This window comes from Glycine soja, chromosome 10 (assembly GCF_004193775.1).
Source record: "Glycine soja cultivar W05 chromosome 10, ASM419377v2, whole genome shotgun sequence".
Classification (NCBI taxonomy): domain Eukaryota; kingdom Viridiplantae; phylum Streptophyta; class Magnoliopsida; order Fabales; family Fabaceae; genus Glycine; species Glycine soja.
Window position 1 is genome coordinate 4,711,632 of NC_041011.1, and position 13,178 is coordinate 4,724,809.

General features: G+C 31.9%; 1 protein-coding gene across 6 annotated transcripts; it reads right to left on the reverse strand.

The window, feature by feature from the left end:
- Positions 1-2,165: 2,165 nt before the first annotated feature.
- Positions 2,166-10,508, reverse strand: LOC114370443 (probable E3 ubiquitin-protein ligase RHG1A). Of its 6 annotated transcripts, XM_028327793.1 has the most exons (10): positions 8,833-8,977; positions 6,313-8,727; positions 5,752-5,929; positions 5,454-5,636; positions 4,595-4,761; positions 3,748-4,500; positions 3,290-3,669; positions 2,883-2,981; positions 2,663-2,800; positions 2,166-2,534 (listed from the first exon to the last, which is right to left on the reverse strand). In XM_028327793.1, exons 5-10 carry the CDS (start codon positions 4,692-4,694, stop codon positions 2,385-2,387), a joined length of 1,620 nt encoding a protein of 539 aa, XP_028183594.1. In that variant the 5' UTR covers positions 4,695-4,761; positions 5,454-5,636; positions 5,752-5,929; positions 6,313-8,727; positions 8,833-8,977; the 3' UTR covers positions 2,166-2,384. The 6 variants fall into 6 exon arrangements, with proteins under 6 accessions (XP_028183594.1, XP_028183595.1, XP_028183593.1 ...); XM_028327794.1 differs by having other exon boundaries at positions 5,471-5,636; positions 5,752-8,727; XM_028327792.1 differs by having other exon boundaries at positions 5,752-8,727.
- Between the last annotated feature and the right edge of the window lie 2,670 nt (positions 10,509-13,178).

A 13,178-nucleotide genomic window follows, 5' to 3' on the forward strand; every position in this document is an offset into this window, starting at 1 on the left:
TCATTTTAATTAAATTGTCTAGTATTTTACATTGGACTAGTCATATTTGTTGGAGTGATGAAAGCCCCAATGATTTCATTATTAATACATGAGATGAATCAAGTTATTAAGGTGAAAGTCTAAAGATAAATAATGTATAGAGGCAGGCCTAAGGAATCCTGGTATAATTGTTACAATATGTAACCCAAGTGGAAGAATGTTGGAATTTTCTATTCTAATAATTAATGTGGGCTAATATTATAAGACAATTATGTTTGTTATTTATAATTAGTGAATTTATTTTATGTGATCAAATTAAGTGAGTCTGTTAGACAACTAAATAAGATTATATGTACTTAAATGATCAAATGTTAGTGTTGGCCCATTAGGGGAGAATGAGAATCCTATTAAGTTAACATGTTGTAAGAAAACTATGGTCCCCAATATACCGAGACACCACACATTGCTTTTTTTTTTTCTCTCTTCATCTGAAGAGTTATGAATGTCTCATCGAGAAATAAAGAGGGTTCGATTGAGGAAGAACCAAAGGTTATTGATTGTTTGTGAGTTAACAATTGTTGAAGAACGCTTTGATCAGAAATTAACTATAAATCTAAATATTTTATCTAATTCTTAATAATCAAACATGTTGTAGATCTTAGGACCTTTTATAATTTGTTCTGACATATATACTTACAAATTTTTAGATTTGACATAAAGAATAAAAATAAGAATTAAAGATTAAAGATATTTTAACAATAGAACCAATTGCAATTGTTAGTTATGATATAGTTATTCCTGAATCCTTGGCATGTGCTTTTGTATAAAACTATGAAACTAAAAATAAAGTTTAAATCCTAATGCCACACCATCACTTCTATGACAGAGTATAGTTATTTGTTCCAGTACATTCATCTGAGGTGTGTACGTATAATTCTACATCTCAACAGTTATATATGTTTCTTTAAACTTTTTGAATTTCATCTTATATTTATCAACCGTATTTCAAGGTCTAAATCTTAACATCATTTTGCGGCAAATACTAACCACAATATATTCATGAAAAAAATTTGATTAAGTTCAATATGTTTTATGCATTTAACCTTATTATAAAACTATATAATTCATTTACCAAATTATTTTATTAAATAAAAGATAAATAACTATACAGAAAATTAAAGAAAATCATCAATTTATAAAAGCCCTCAAAGAATTTAAAAGCCTCTTAACAATAATAAGTGTATCTTAAATTCCCTTAAAAATAATAATAATACTAAATTGTAATTTTGATCCTTAATTTTTCAAATTCATGATTTTGGTCTCCTTGATTTTTAATTTTAATATTTGGTCACCTAATTTTATAAATTGATGATTTTGATCCTTTGATAGATTATTAACTAACATGTGATTAATAGAAATATTAAATTAATTATAAATTAAATAAAAATTATTTAAGACTATTAACCGAATGTTGTCAAGGGAGTTGCATTGTGGTAATGAAAGTGGAAAAGGTATTTGCTGAGAAGAGAAAAAGTACAATGTTATAGAGAATTAAGATTATTAATAATTTTTTAATAAATAATTATTTTAATCAATTTATAATTAATTTAATAATTTAATTAATTAAAATTTATTTACTGTTAACCTATCAAGGAATATTAAAATCACTAATTTATAAAATTAAGAAATCAAATATTATAATTAAAATCTAAAGGAATCAAAATCAAGAATTTAAAAAATTAACTGGACCAAAATTATAATTATAATTTAGCCTATGCATTTAAAAATATCTTAGACCAAGACCACAGCAAATCAAATCGAGTTAAATAAAACCATTTAGGTGAACAAAACTTTTCTAACAAAAATTTAACAGTTTATGTCTACGATTTTTCCTTTACAATTCATGTGTTGTTTTGTGACTAAGATATAACAGCTAGTGCTCCCTATATAATTTCCTGCACGGAAACAGTATATAATAACACACTATATTCGTGATTTGTCACGCTCTCTTATTTTTATTTCAAGTATTCAATAAAATATTAAAGAAAAAAAATTTGCTAAATCCCGAATAATGGAATTTTACAAACACACTCGGCATTTCTGTTTGATTCTTTGCTTTGTCCATGAGTCCTGCTACATTGTAAAGTTCACAGACCCTTCAAAGACGATTTCAAGGTTCAATCGAATTAAATCAAATATTGAAGTACGATAATTTAATTTCAAGGCTTCACGAAATTAAGAGTGAAGCCAAAGAGAACGAATTCATAGACATATAGATAGAGTATAGCATTAGCTATTACAACAACATATCCAAATGGAAGTCTGTTTTCTCCACTTCAAGGAATATCCAAATATATGTACAGAATGATGATATACGTTAAACTAAAGTATAATGAATAAATTGTTTATTTGCCCTTCTTATCCTCAGGCAAAGCAGAAGCTTTGCATATAGGACATACTTTCTTCATAGACAACCACTTCCTAATGCAACCCACATGGTAATCATGTCCACAAGCTTTCAGCGTCCCGACATCGTCCATGTTCTTGTATTCTTCCTGCAATTTTCAATAAGAATGGATCAGTAACCGGATTGTTCTTCATCAAGATTTATTTTTAAAAAGTCCAATTAGTTCTGGAATATATATTTACTTATTCAATACTGGGCGTTAAGAGATGAACATACCAGGCAGATTGCACAAGCTTCTTCTTCTTGACTTTGCTCAGATGAACAGTATATTGTTTCTGTCAAATACTTGGAAATCAAATCCTCAGACAATCCTGTGCTCACATGGCCTATTCTCTCTCCAAGTGCAAGTAGTTCCTGGTCGAGCAAAGCATCCAAATAATTAACCAGATTTGATAGTGCATGATGTTAATTTTTAACACACACAAATAATAATTACCTCATAACTCATGTTGTCTATGTCCATCCTCATGTCTCTATGTCGATCAAGCATATTCCTAGGTCCATACAGTGAAGTGCGATCAACAATCATGAAACCCTGAAAGAACGATAAAACCAAATTTGAGTCATATACCCCAATAAAAGAACAAAATTTGATTTATTGGAATTAAATCCAGAAACTACTGTATTGCTAATATTAAGTTAATAACTAGTCCACTTCACGAAGGATATATTGGAACCAACGTGCCTATAAAGTTTGCTAGCTATACAAATATCTCAATCAAGGTTATATAGCTAAAATGGAGCTGGGAAAAACATGAACACGAGTGTTTCCAATCACAAGAACAGAGCTCTTGAGAGTTTAGATACTTATAGATAAGAGTTAAATCGTTAATTGAGACCAACCTCATCATCCAATGACCGATATCTGTCACTAGGTATTCTTGACCTTCCATTTCTATTATTGTTCTGCCAGCCAACGGTGGTCAATGGCCTTGGCTGTCTAGAAGAGTAACTTTCGGACACCATATGCAATCCATCATCAGAAGGTGCCACACGTCCCAAACGTAAGCTAGAAGAAGCCCTAAAAGTTGGAGTGGATCTTTGAGAGTAGTTACTGTGAACTCCTCTTGCAGTTTGAGTCAGATTATTATGAAAACTTTGAGGAGCAGTAGGATTTCTACTAGTTCCAAATTCATTATGAAAACCTCCAACATCTACAGGAGCATTACTAGAACTGCTTCCAATAAGGAAATGACTTGCCTCGTGATTAAAAGCATTTGCATCTGAATTTTAATAAAAAAGATCACTTCAGATATAAATAAAGTACAGAGGAATAGAATTTGAGTAAATTACAAACTAACCTGATGATGACACCCTTCCATGAGGAGGACATATACTCATTGGGCTCCAATCCCTGGTCAAAGTGCCAGAAGTTTGAGTTGAAAGATCGACCATGTTAGAATGGTCAATTGGTAGACCAGTAGAGTATGAGTTGTGTGGATGAGTATTTGATAAATGGGTCCTAGCCAGGTTGGATTCCAAATCAAGTGCAGAACGGCTCCTCACATTCCTTAAAGGACCCTCACCCCTTATAGATAGGCCTCTACCTCTAAATGTGGGTGTCATATTAACATGGTCCCAAGGCATATATAGAGAATCCATATTGGGCTTCTCTGGCTGCAATTCTGAAGATGTAGGACGATCAGCTGCATTTGTAGCATTGGAATATCTGCTTGTACTGCCTCTTTCACAGACTGGAGGAATTCCAGGGCTCTTTCGCTTGTGAGGCCCTCGTCCATTTCCCATTGTAAGATCAATAAAACCCCCATCAGCAGCAGAAAATGCTTGTCTGTCATAATTAGAATTAGAAGGCTGGTGTACATAATTTTCAGGCACTGCATAAAACATTCCAGCACTTGATGAAGGCAGAAAATGATCATGAGAAGTGCCTGATACATCTGTTTGATGAGGGGGTGCTTCAATGTTGAGACTTGTGGATGCATATCCGTTTGACCTTGGGGCAGTGTTCCAATGAGATGGAAAAGAAATGCTATCTATGGACATATTTTCCAAAGGATAAATAAAAGAACCATTGTCTGAAGTGGTACTCCTACCTGCAATAGAGATCCAATATAATTGATACAATGTTTGACGCTAGCAAACATACCAAAATACAAACCAAAAATAAGGCATTTCAAGCAACACTACCATGGTTCACATATTGTTGATCCATATGCATATGATTCCAGTTCTGGTCAGGTTCACCCTCAAATATTGGAGATGAGCTATATAAATGTCTATGCCCCATGACTCACTAGCAATCTCAGGAGTCAAAATAGACAGTATGGTTAAGTTAGACCAGCAAATAACTCAACCTGCAAGATAAAAAAGAGCATCTGAGTAATTCAGTAACAAAATGCAAAGTTAATTCAAAACAATCAAGCTACACCACTTCAAAGCTACAACTTATGTATGAGACAAAATTCATCCATGACTGCAGCATGTGAAATAACAACATAAATACAAAATAAATAATCAGTAGGATTTATCTAATTTCAAAAACACTGAATTGAAACTGGAGAGCCCTGCACGGGATTGTCAGTAAAAACCATACATATTATTTAACAAAATCCAGTAAAAACACGTATTTGAAAGAAAACTGGTTTGTAGTCTAAAGAGTTGCCTGGATACTGAATACAATTTAAACACTTATCGTGACAATCCCGCATTTACCAGTCAAGACTCAAGAATGAACCATTTAACAGTCATTGGGAGATATTTGCAAGGGAGAAGTGAGAGAGAAAACAACCGATATCTATTCGCAAACACATGTGAAATGAACTAGAGTCAGAACTAAGAAGTCACAAGTCAACAATGTAACCTTTTTTTTTTCTGGAAAAAGGTAATTACTTAAAAGTAGCATGGGGTTGATACCTAAGGATAATTCAGATAGTCTTGCAGGGCAAGGGAGCATATACTCTATAAACCACAACTTAACAATTTGTATAAATTTACAATTTTACTAGTATTAGAAAAAAAGTAGTCCTACAATTAAATCTAGCCTGACCTTCCTCTTCCACTTACAGCATATACAAGCACCACTGGCACTTCCACATGTCTAGTCAATAGAAAAATTCCTTAGATTATCGATATATTATTCATCAGTTTACATCATTTGCCATTCAATCCTTTACAGGGCAAAAGGATCTAGGCCTACAGAAGACCACCTAGCTTGAAACTTCATGTCCAGCTGCCAAGAATACCAAAGAAAATATTGAAGGGGTAAATAAGAAAAAACTAACCGATATAGGAGCTCAATGGATATCAAGATGATGTGTTTAATCAGCCAAGAGGACAATACTCACAGCATGAGCTATACTATCTATGTTAGTGTTCCAATTACCACCAAAATTGCATGATAGATGAAGGCTACAGCCCAGGTGAACTAGAACGCCATGAACAGGCATGCACAAAAAGAGAAGCATGACTACCAGCCACAATACAATTTGGCCAAATGAGGAGAATCGCCACTGGCAATTATTTCTGAAGGAGAGGAGGAAATATATGCTTCAGATCATCAAGGCTTGGGAATTCACCATAAATTGGCAGAAACTAGCCTGTAAAATACTAAACAGTTGCCACTCATATACTCCTTAACCATAACAAATACCATGAGCCCCAATAAGTTCAATCACTTGAAACCAAGCTCATAGGATGCCTCTCTTCATTGACACAAGAAAATATATGAGGGAAAAAGGAAGTAGTGTACATACACAAGGGAGAAAAAATGACATAGCTGACATTTAAATTAGATGGATGATGGTTCCTCACTCTAGCTCTAGCTTATCATGCATAGCAGCAAGAGTTCAGATATGACTTAAAAAGAGGAGTGATTGGAAGTAGGATGACTCAAGCAACAGACTTACCTGGCAAGATTTACAAAGATCACTCAGCAAATGTTAGCATTTCTATTCTTTTCCTGCACTTGAAAAAGATAACCAACTATGTGCACAATCAGGCACAAAAGTGAGTGACTCCTATATTTGCCTTCTAATAAGTATCAGTAGTCAAGGCAAGACCAACTAAACACAAATAGTTTATGTAAATACAGTGTATTAGCTAAACAAACAGAGTATTTGAACTACAACAAAAATGAAAGGTTTAATAAAAGTGATGTATATCTTACAGAAAATTTAAAGGATGGATTCATTGTTAAAAAAACAAAAACAAGTTCACCCTGTTTATCTTATACAAAGCACAAGAGTCTGGGGGAAAAAATGTCAAAACTAGACTGCAGTTTTTACTACAAGGAAATGACGTGATTTTTATGTCACAAATAGTTTAAGAACCAGCACCAGTTTTTTCAAAACCACTATCTTTTAATCTCCCAATCACAAAATTGTAACATAATTATGAGCAGAAAGTACCTTTCTCAATGGTTGAGACCAGGCAAACATAATAGTCAAGAAAATAGAAATCCACATTATCCCAGCTCTAATAATTTAAAGCCAAAATAAGGAAGAGGCATACTTTCAATGAGTTAAATTGGATCATTTCAATTTAGAAAGGAAAGAAACAGATTAAAACCAGTCAAGAACACTAAAAACATTAATTAACTATATGGAACAAAATCAGCACTGTGCAAAGGACATGCCCCTGACCATCCACATCTTACATATCTCCAGATATTGGCAATGTCTGAAGTGTACATAATTAAAAAGATGTCACTATATGTGCAATTTTTTTTGCCAAAAAGTTATGAAGCAATTCTTTAACAAACAAAAGTGTTAAAGCCAACAGCATCTGCTAAAAACTGGTGTTGGCATTGATAGAATCCAAATATAAAAATATATATATTAAATAATTAGAACCGGGGATTGTCAGAAAAAATACAGATTTAACATTGGCTTTCAATTATGAGGAAACATTGAGCTTCAGGTTTAGTTTCAGATTTCACTATAATCCAAATACTAAATAATACCCTCACAGAAACATAGGTTTTTGGTGTTAAATTAAACAGCACCGTAAATAATATTGCTTTTTATCATGCGTATTCCTGAATCTGTTCATATTTGAAGAAAAACTTCAAACTCAATGTAATGACTTTCCAAATAAAAAAATTGCCTTTTACCGGAATATCAACAACAAACCACAATCCCAATATCCAATTGTAATAAACTCTCTTCACAAACCAGAGACAGGGGAGTTGTGTATAAATGCATAAAAAGTGAATGAGGCCTGCCTTAAGAAGGTGCATCAGCCCCAATAAGGGATGACAATTCAAAATTAGGAAGAATAAATTCAAACTAAGAAGATTTTTTCCAGCCCTCAAACTAGCTAATGCAAAAGGGAGAAAGTTCATGCATTCTGGCTATGCTATCAACACTCTCGGCACTAGTATCCATCCATCCCTCAACATTTTAGGACCACGAGAGAATATAACCAACTTGTGGTGATCAAACAGCTTCTCTGTCAGCAAACCCACAGGCTCATATCCAAATAAAGCATCACCCAGCACTACATGACTCCCAGTAATGAGTAGGTGTGCTATTGCAGAAACCAACTTTTGGCAGAATAACAACAATCACCAGCATTAAAGGAAAGTTAATATCAATTCAGGGCAAATGAACAGTAGTCTCCATCAATCATATGCACTATTGGTCCAACATTGCAGTGTCCATAGTGCATACAAATTTACAGTGAATTCTTTATGAATACTGTTACTGTTACACTCAGTATACAGCCCCACGAAATAAGATCACCACAACAGGCAGCATAATGTCAAATTCAAAACTAAGAATGAGATGAATTTGACTAAGGCATTTACAAGTCACTGGGTCAAATAGTATCTCAGCACCCCAGAGCCCCTTTAGAACTATAATAAAATATGGTAAGTGCCACATCATTCCCTAGATTGCCAGTAACACTCCACACTAATATTTTGCTTCACCAAACATTGGAATGTGACACAGCTATTGCCACAACATCCTTAGCATAATTGCTAGGCCATTTCATGCCAAAAAGGCACCCAGTCCCAGAAGATGGACGAGCTTGATCTAAAGGCAACGTTCTAGTTGAATAAAAAGCCTATGCAATTCTTCCAATTAACAGGATTTTTGGTGTCACATTCTTTCTTCTTCCTATATGAAAGTTGGCATATACCAATCCATAACAGCAGCATATCATTATGCTAATAAATCCTGGCATTAATGCTCATGACAAAGTCGTTGTTTCTATGGTCACCCCATTAACCCAAGACTCAAACGTTCCTGCTACATCATCTGTGATTCAGACAACATAATTGATGAAACCAAATGAAGAAATTCATTCACTTCCATAACCTGTACAGTACAAATGTCAAGGCAAACAAAACCAGTTCTCACCAATAATAATAATAATAATAATATCACTATAATATGAACCCAAAGGCATAAGTGATCATATACCAAAAACTGCTTGAAAAGATCCGTGAAGTGTAAATTGCTAAAGAAAAGTGGGGAACAGAGAGAACGAAGGAGAATTTCCAACTCAAGCACATCTCACCAGCACATGCAGATGTAAGCGTATAATACACCAGCAGCACCAAGAAACCTGCATAATAAAAAACCATCTAAACCTAATAGATTCTAAGGAAATCTAAACAAAACAAGTACCAACAATATATGCAAGAGCAACCAATATTCAAAACCATAATTGATAACAATTAGTATTGAAGACTAGTTTAATTACAAAGCCAAATATCCCAATATACCACATACAGTGACAAGAGGGTGAACCTAGGCACAACAGTAAGGTTGCTGCCTTGTGACCTGGTAGGTCCAAATCCCGGGAACACAGCCTCTTCACTCGTGCTGGTGAAACAGTGTACATATACTTCCCTCCCCAAACCCCTTTTACCATACATAAAGACAACAGAAGTTGATAAAAAGTTAAAAACATGGATCAGGAAAAGATTTACCCTTCTTTTACAAAGTCAGCGAAGAGATCTGAACATGTTGTTAGGATAGGAAGTATATACTAAAAAAATTATGTATATTTTTAAGTATTTAACAATAAGAAGTTTGACCATAATTCATTGTTTTTTCACTTCAGCCACAAAAAGATATGAAGCAAGAAAGCATAAAAATAAACAAACCTGTCATATTAAATAGACTTGTTATGATAATACTTCAAACAACCAAATGTTCTTCCCATGAAAAATATACAAAAATGACAACATGCTATATCTCTCACCACCACAGAACAAAGGGAATGGAAATGAAAAACAAAGTTAAATCTAAGACCTTATAAGGGATCCCAGTTGAAATGATTTCTAAACCCAAGGAGAATGGAGTAGTACTTCGCACAGAAGGGGTATACAGCTATAAAAACCAATACCCATTAAACCACATTTGACCGATGTATAGATTTTTATTTTAAAAAAATGCATGCGGCTTTTATTATTAACACGAACAGCGTGATTCAACGGTGATTTCATTTCCACCGTTTCTTCCATACATTTGATATTCTATCCCGCCGCAACCACAGAACAGGAAGGAAGAAGACACGCAAACAAAATCGAAAACCAAACTCATGAACAGCATAATTTCCCAGGGGGAAATCCAAAATCCCGCACCAAACAAATAATCGGGAAATCAGAGAGTTCGTGATAAACAACGAAAAAAAGCATCACAAAAAAACAGATACTACTCTCTTCTCCAAACAAAAAAGGAAAACCACCACAAACGAGCCTGGGATAAGGCGATGATACATTAGAAACAATCAACGAGAAGATCAGCACCGATCAAGTGAGGGGATTGTGGTTTTGCAGAGCTAAATGAAATCAACAACACATAAGCAGTAGTTCGATCATCCATCGGTGATCATGCATGTAAGAATTGCAACAAAAAAACATAACATGGAATCGCCGAGATAAACGTGCCTTGGAAATCGGTTACGGTGCTGTTGTGATGGTGGTGGAGTTGCTGCGATCTTTCACACGCACAGGCAAAGGAAAAGACAGAGAGAGAGAGAGAGAGAGAGAGATGAAAGAAGGAGGATGTGAATTTGTCGTGAGAAGGAGACAATGAAATGATAATAAAGCAGTTGTACGCAGAAAGAAATAAGAAACACACACACAAGAGGGGGAGAAATTCTCTGCACTGCCCAATCTTACCGGTTTCCTGTACCATCACCCTTTACTCCTCTCATTAAATTCATTATTTACTAATCTCATCAACAACTTTTCCATTTTTTTTTTATTTTTACAACCCTTTCTTTTTACGCCATTTTTAATCTTTTTTGGTTTGTTACATCGTTTATGGCCTCTTAGGTTTTCCAGTGATAAGCTAAAATATTCCTCTAGGCTTCGGTTATTTGAATTAATTATCGATTAGATTAGAGTTGAGTCATATTTAAAGTTTTTCTACTCTTTCCCAAAAATATATTTTACGGGATTAAATTCAAATTATTTTTCTCGAACAACAACTGAAATACATTTATTAATAAAAAAATATTTTTAATATATATAGTTATAGTTAAATATGGCAAGGATTTAGATCATGAATTTGCTCCTCCATTTTTAAAAAATACTAAAATAATTTAGTTTCTCTTTTGTAAGACTTTATCATTTTTTTACTCATAATTTATCATATTTTTATAATCTCTTTTGTAATAGTTTATCATGTTTTTTAAAATTAACAATGATTAAATTTATGTGCTTTTAAAAGTTTGAGACCTAAATTTATTGATAAAAAATATAGGACCTTATCACATTTGACCGAAAGTATTAGAGTTAAAAACATATTTTTCTTATTGCAAATATAATTTTGGAGTAATTATTAATAACTGATAATGCTATTTTATGTGATAATTTAAAAAATCTTTATATCATTATTATAATTTAATTACATTTATTATTATGATTAAAATAATATTATATTTTCTTACATATTCATTAATTATTTTGTAGTAAAGTATATCAAATAAAAAATAAAAAAAATAAATTATATTTAATACTTAACAGAAAATAAGAAGATATTATAAAAAATATTATTATAATTATAATACTAATAATTAATGTTTGCCCTTTTCCTATGTTTTCTTTAGGGGTGGGACGGGGTGCATCTTTGTGCTTAATTTGTAACTGTTGAATCTAGATGCCATTTGTTACTCTCAAAACGTTTCGGGCTCTGCGGATGCGTGTTGACTTGTATCTGAATTAAGTTTTTCAGTGACACAAGCAAATGGTATGGTTGGGGATTCAACTTGGCTTCTCTCTTTTACCTTTACAAATTCTTTATGTTCCTTTCAAATAATATTATTTTTATGATTTTTAAAATTGAATCACAAATAAATATTAACATATTTATGCGACACAACGTCATTTTAAATGGATAACACCAGAATAATTTAAAAAGGAACAACAAAAAAGTCAGATGTCAATTAACCCAATTTTTTGGAAACTTAACATGTTACTTCACCAAAGCTGTTTTCCCTATTTTTTTCTATCCCTAAAGATACCATACAGACGGATTTATAACATTCACCTGTATTATTTAACCAACTCAACAAAGTCTTTAATAATAATTGTATTACTTTTAATCCTTTTTAAGGAATGAAAATTTTAACTTTTTGATTAGAGGAATAGAATATCCAACAAAATCTAAATGGTATCATATCTTATAATCACTATTTTAGTATTTAAGAGATATTTAGAAGATTTTGTTTCCAAACTTATTCGCGTTTATAAAAATAAATGATGATTCTAATAAATCATTTTAAACTTATTTTTTATAGATTTGCTACATAAATTTACTATAATGAGTATTTTTCAATTTATTTATAACTATTAATAAACATAATTACTCGCTTTAGTGTACATATTTTCTATTCCTCTTTAATATATATAATTATCTTTATTTCCTTCATAAATCTTCAAGATCTAATTGCTACCGCTTCCTCTTACAAAAAAATGTTACTACTACTTTCTTTAACTACTCTTTCTTATTTTCTTCTTTTTATTTTTTTAAAAATAAAAATACTGACACAAAGTGCGTCTTTTTCAACTAGTTTAAATAAATTTCATAATTAAATATATGGTTTATGTATATATAAGCCCTTATGTAACAAAAATATTTAAAATAAAAATTTAATTTGAAAAAATTGATGGCAATCATATAATGTGTTTGAGAGTTTTTTTTTTAAAAAGAAAATACAATGTGTTTGGGAGCGTGTCCATTTAAGAGTGACACAAGTTTTCTCAAAGTGTTCTATTGTAATTTTCATGTGGTTCTGGACTTTAGATGTGTAAAATGTTATATATGCATGTTTATGATGAGAAACCACACACATAATCTATTATATATGACCAGATTATTGATTTTTATAATGATTATTTTAAAAGTAATATCTAAAATTATTTTTAATTGGTTAATTAATATATACAAAAATTAAACTTATTGAATAAATATTAAATCAAATTATTACTCAAGGAATAGTCTGCGATGACCTTTGATACAAGGAAAAATCTCAGTTTCCCGAAAATCTTAAGTTATAAATGTTAGTTTCTCTTGTTTGATTTGATTTTTAAAAACTAACATTTTTATGAAGAAATATTTTCTAGAAAAAAAAATTGGCCAAGTTTTTAACAAAAAAAATTCCATCTATGATGTGAGAATCTAATTTTCTAGAATTAAAAAATAAGTTTAATTATGATAAAAATATTATATTATTCTTATTAAATTATTTAATAAGGTAAATAATTAAAGATTATAATAAATATACAATTTTATTTTTATATTCCTAAGAAACT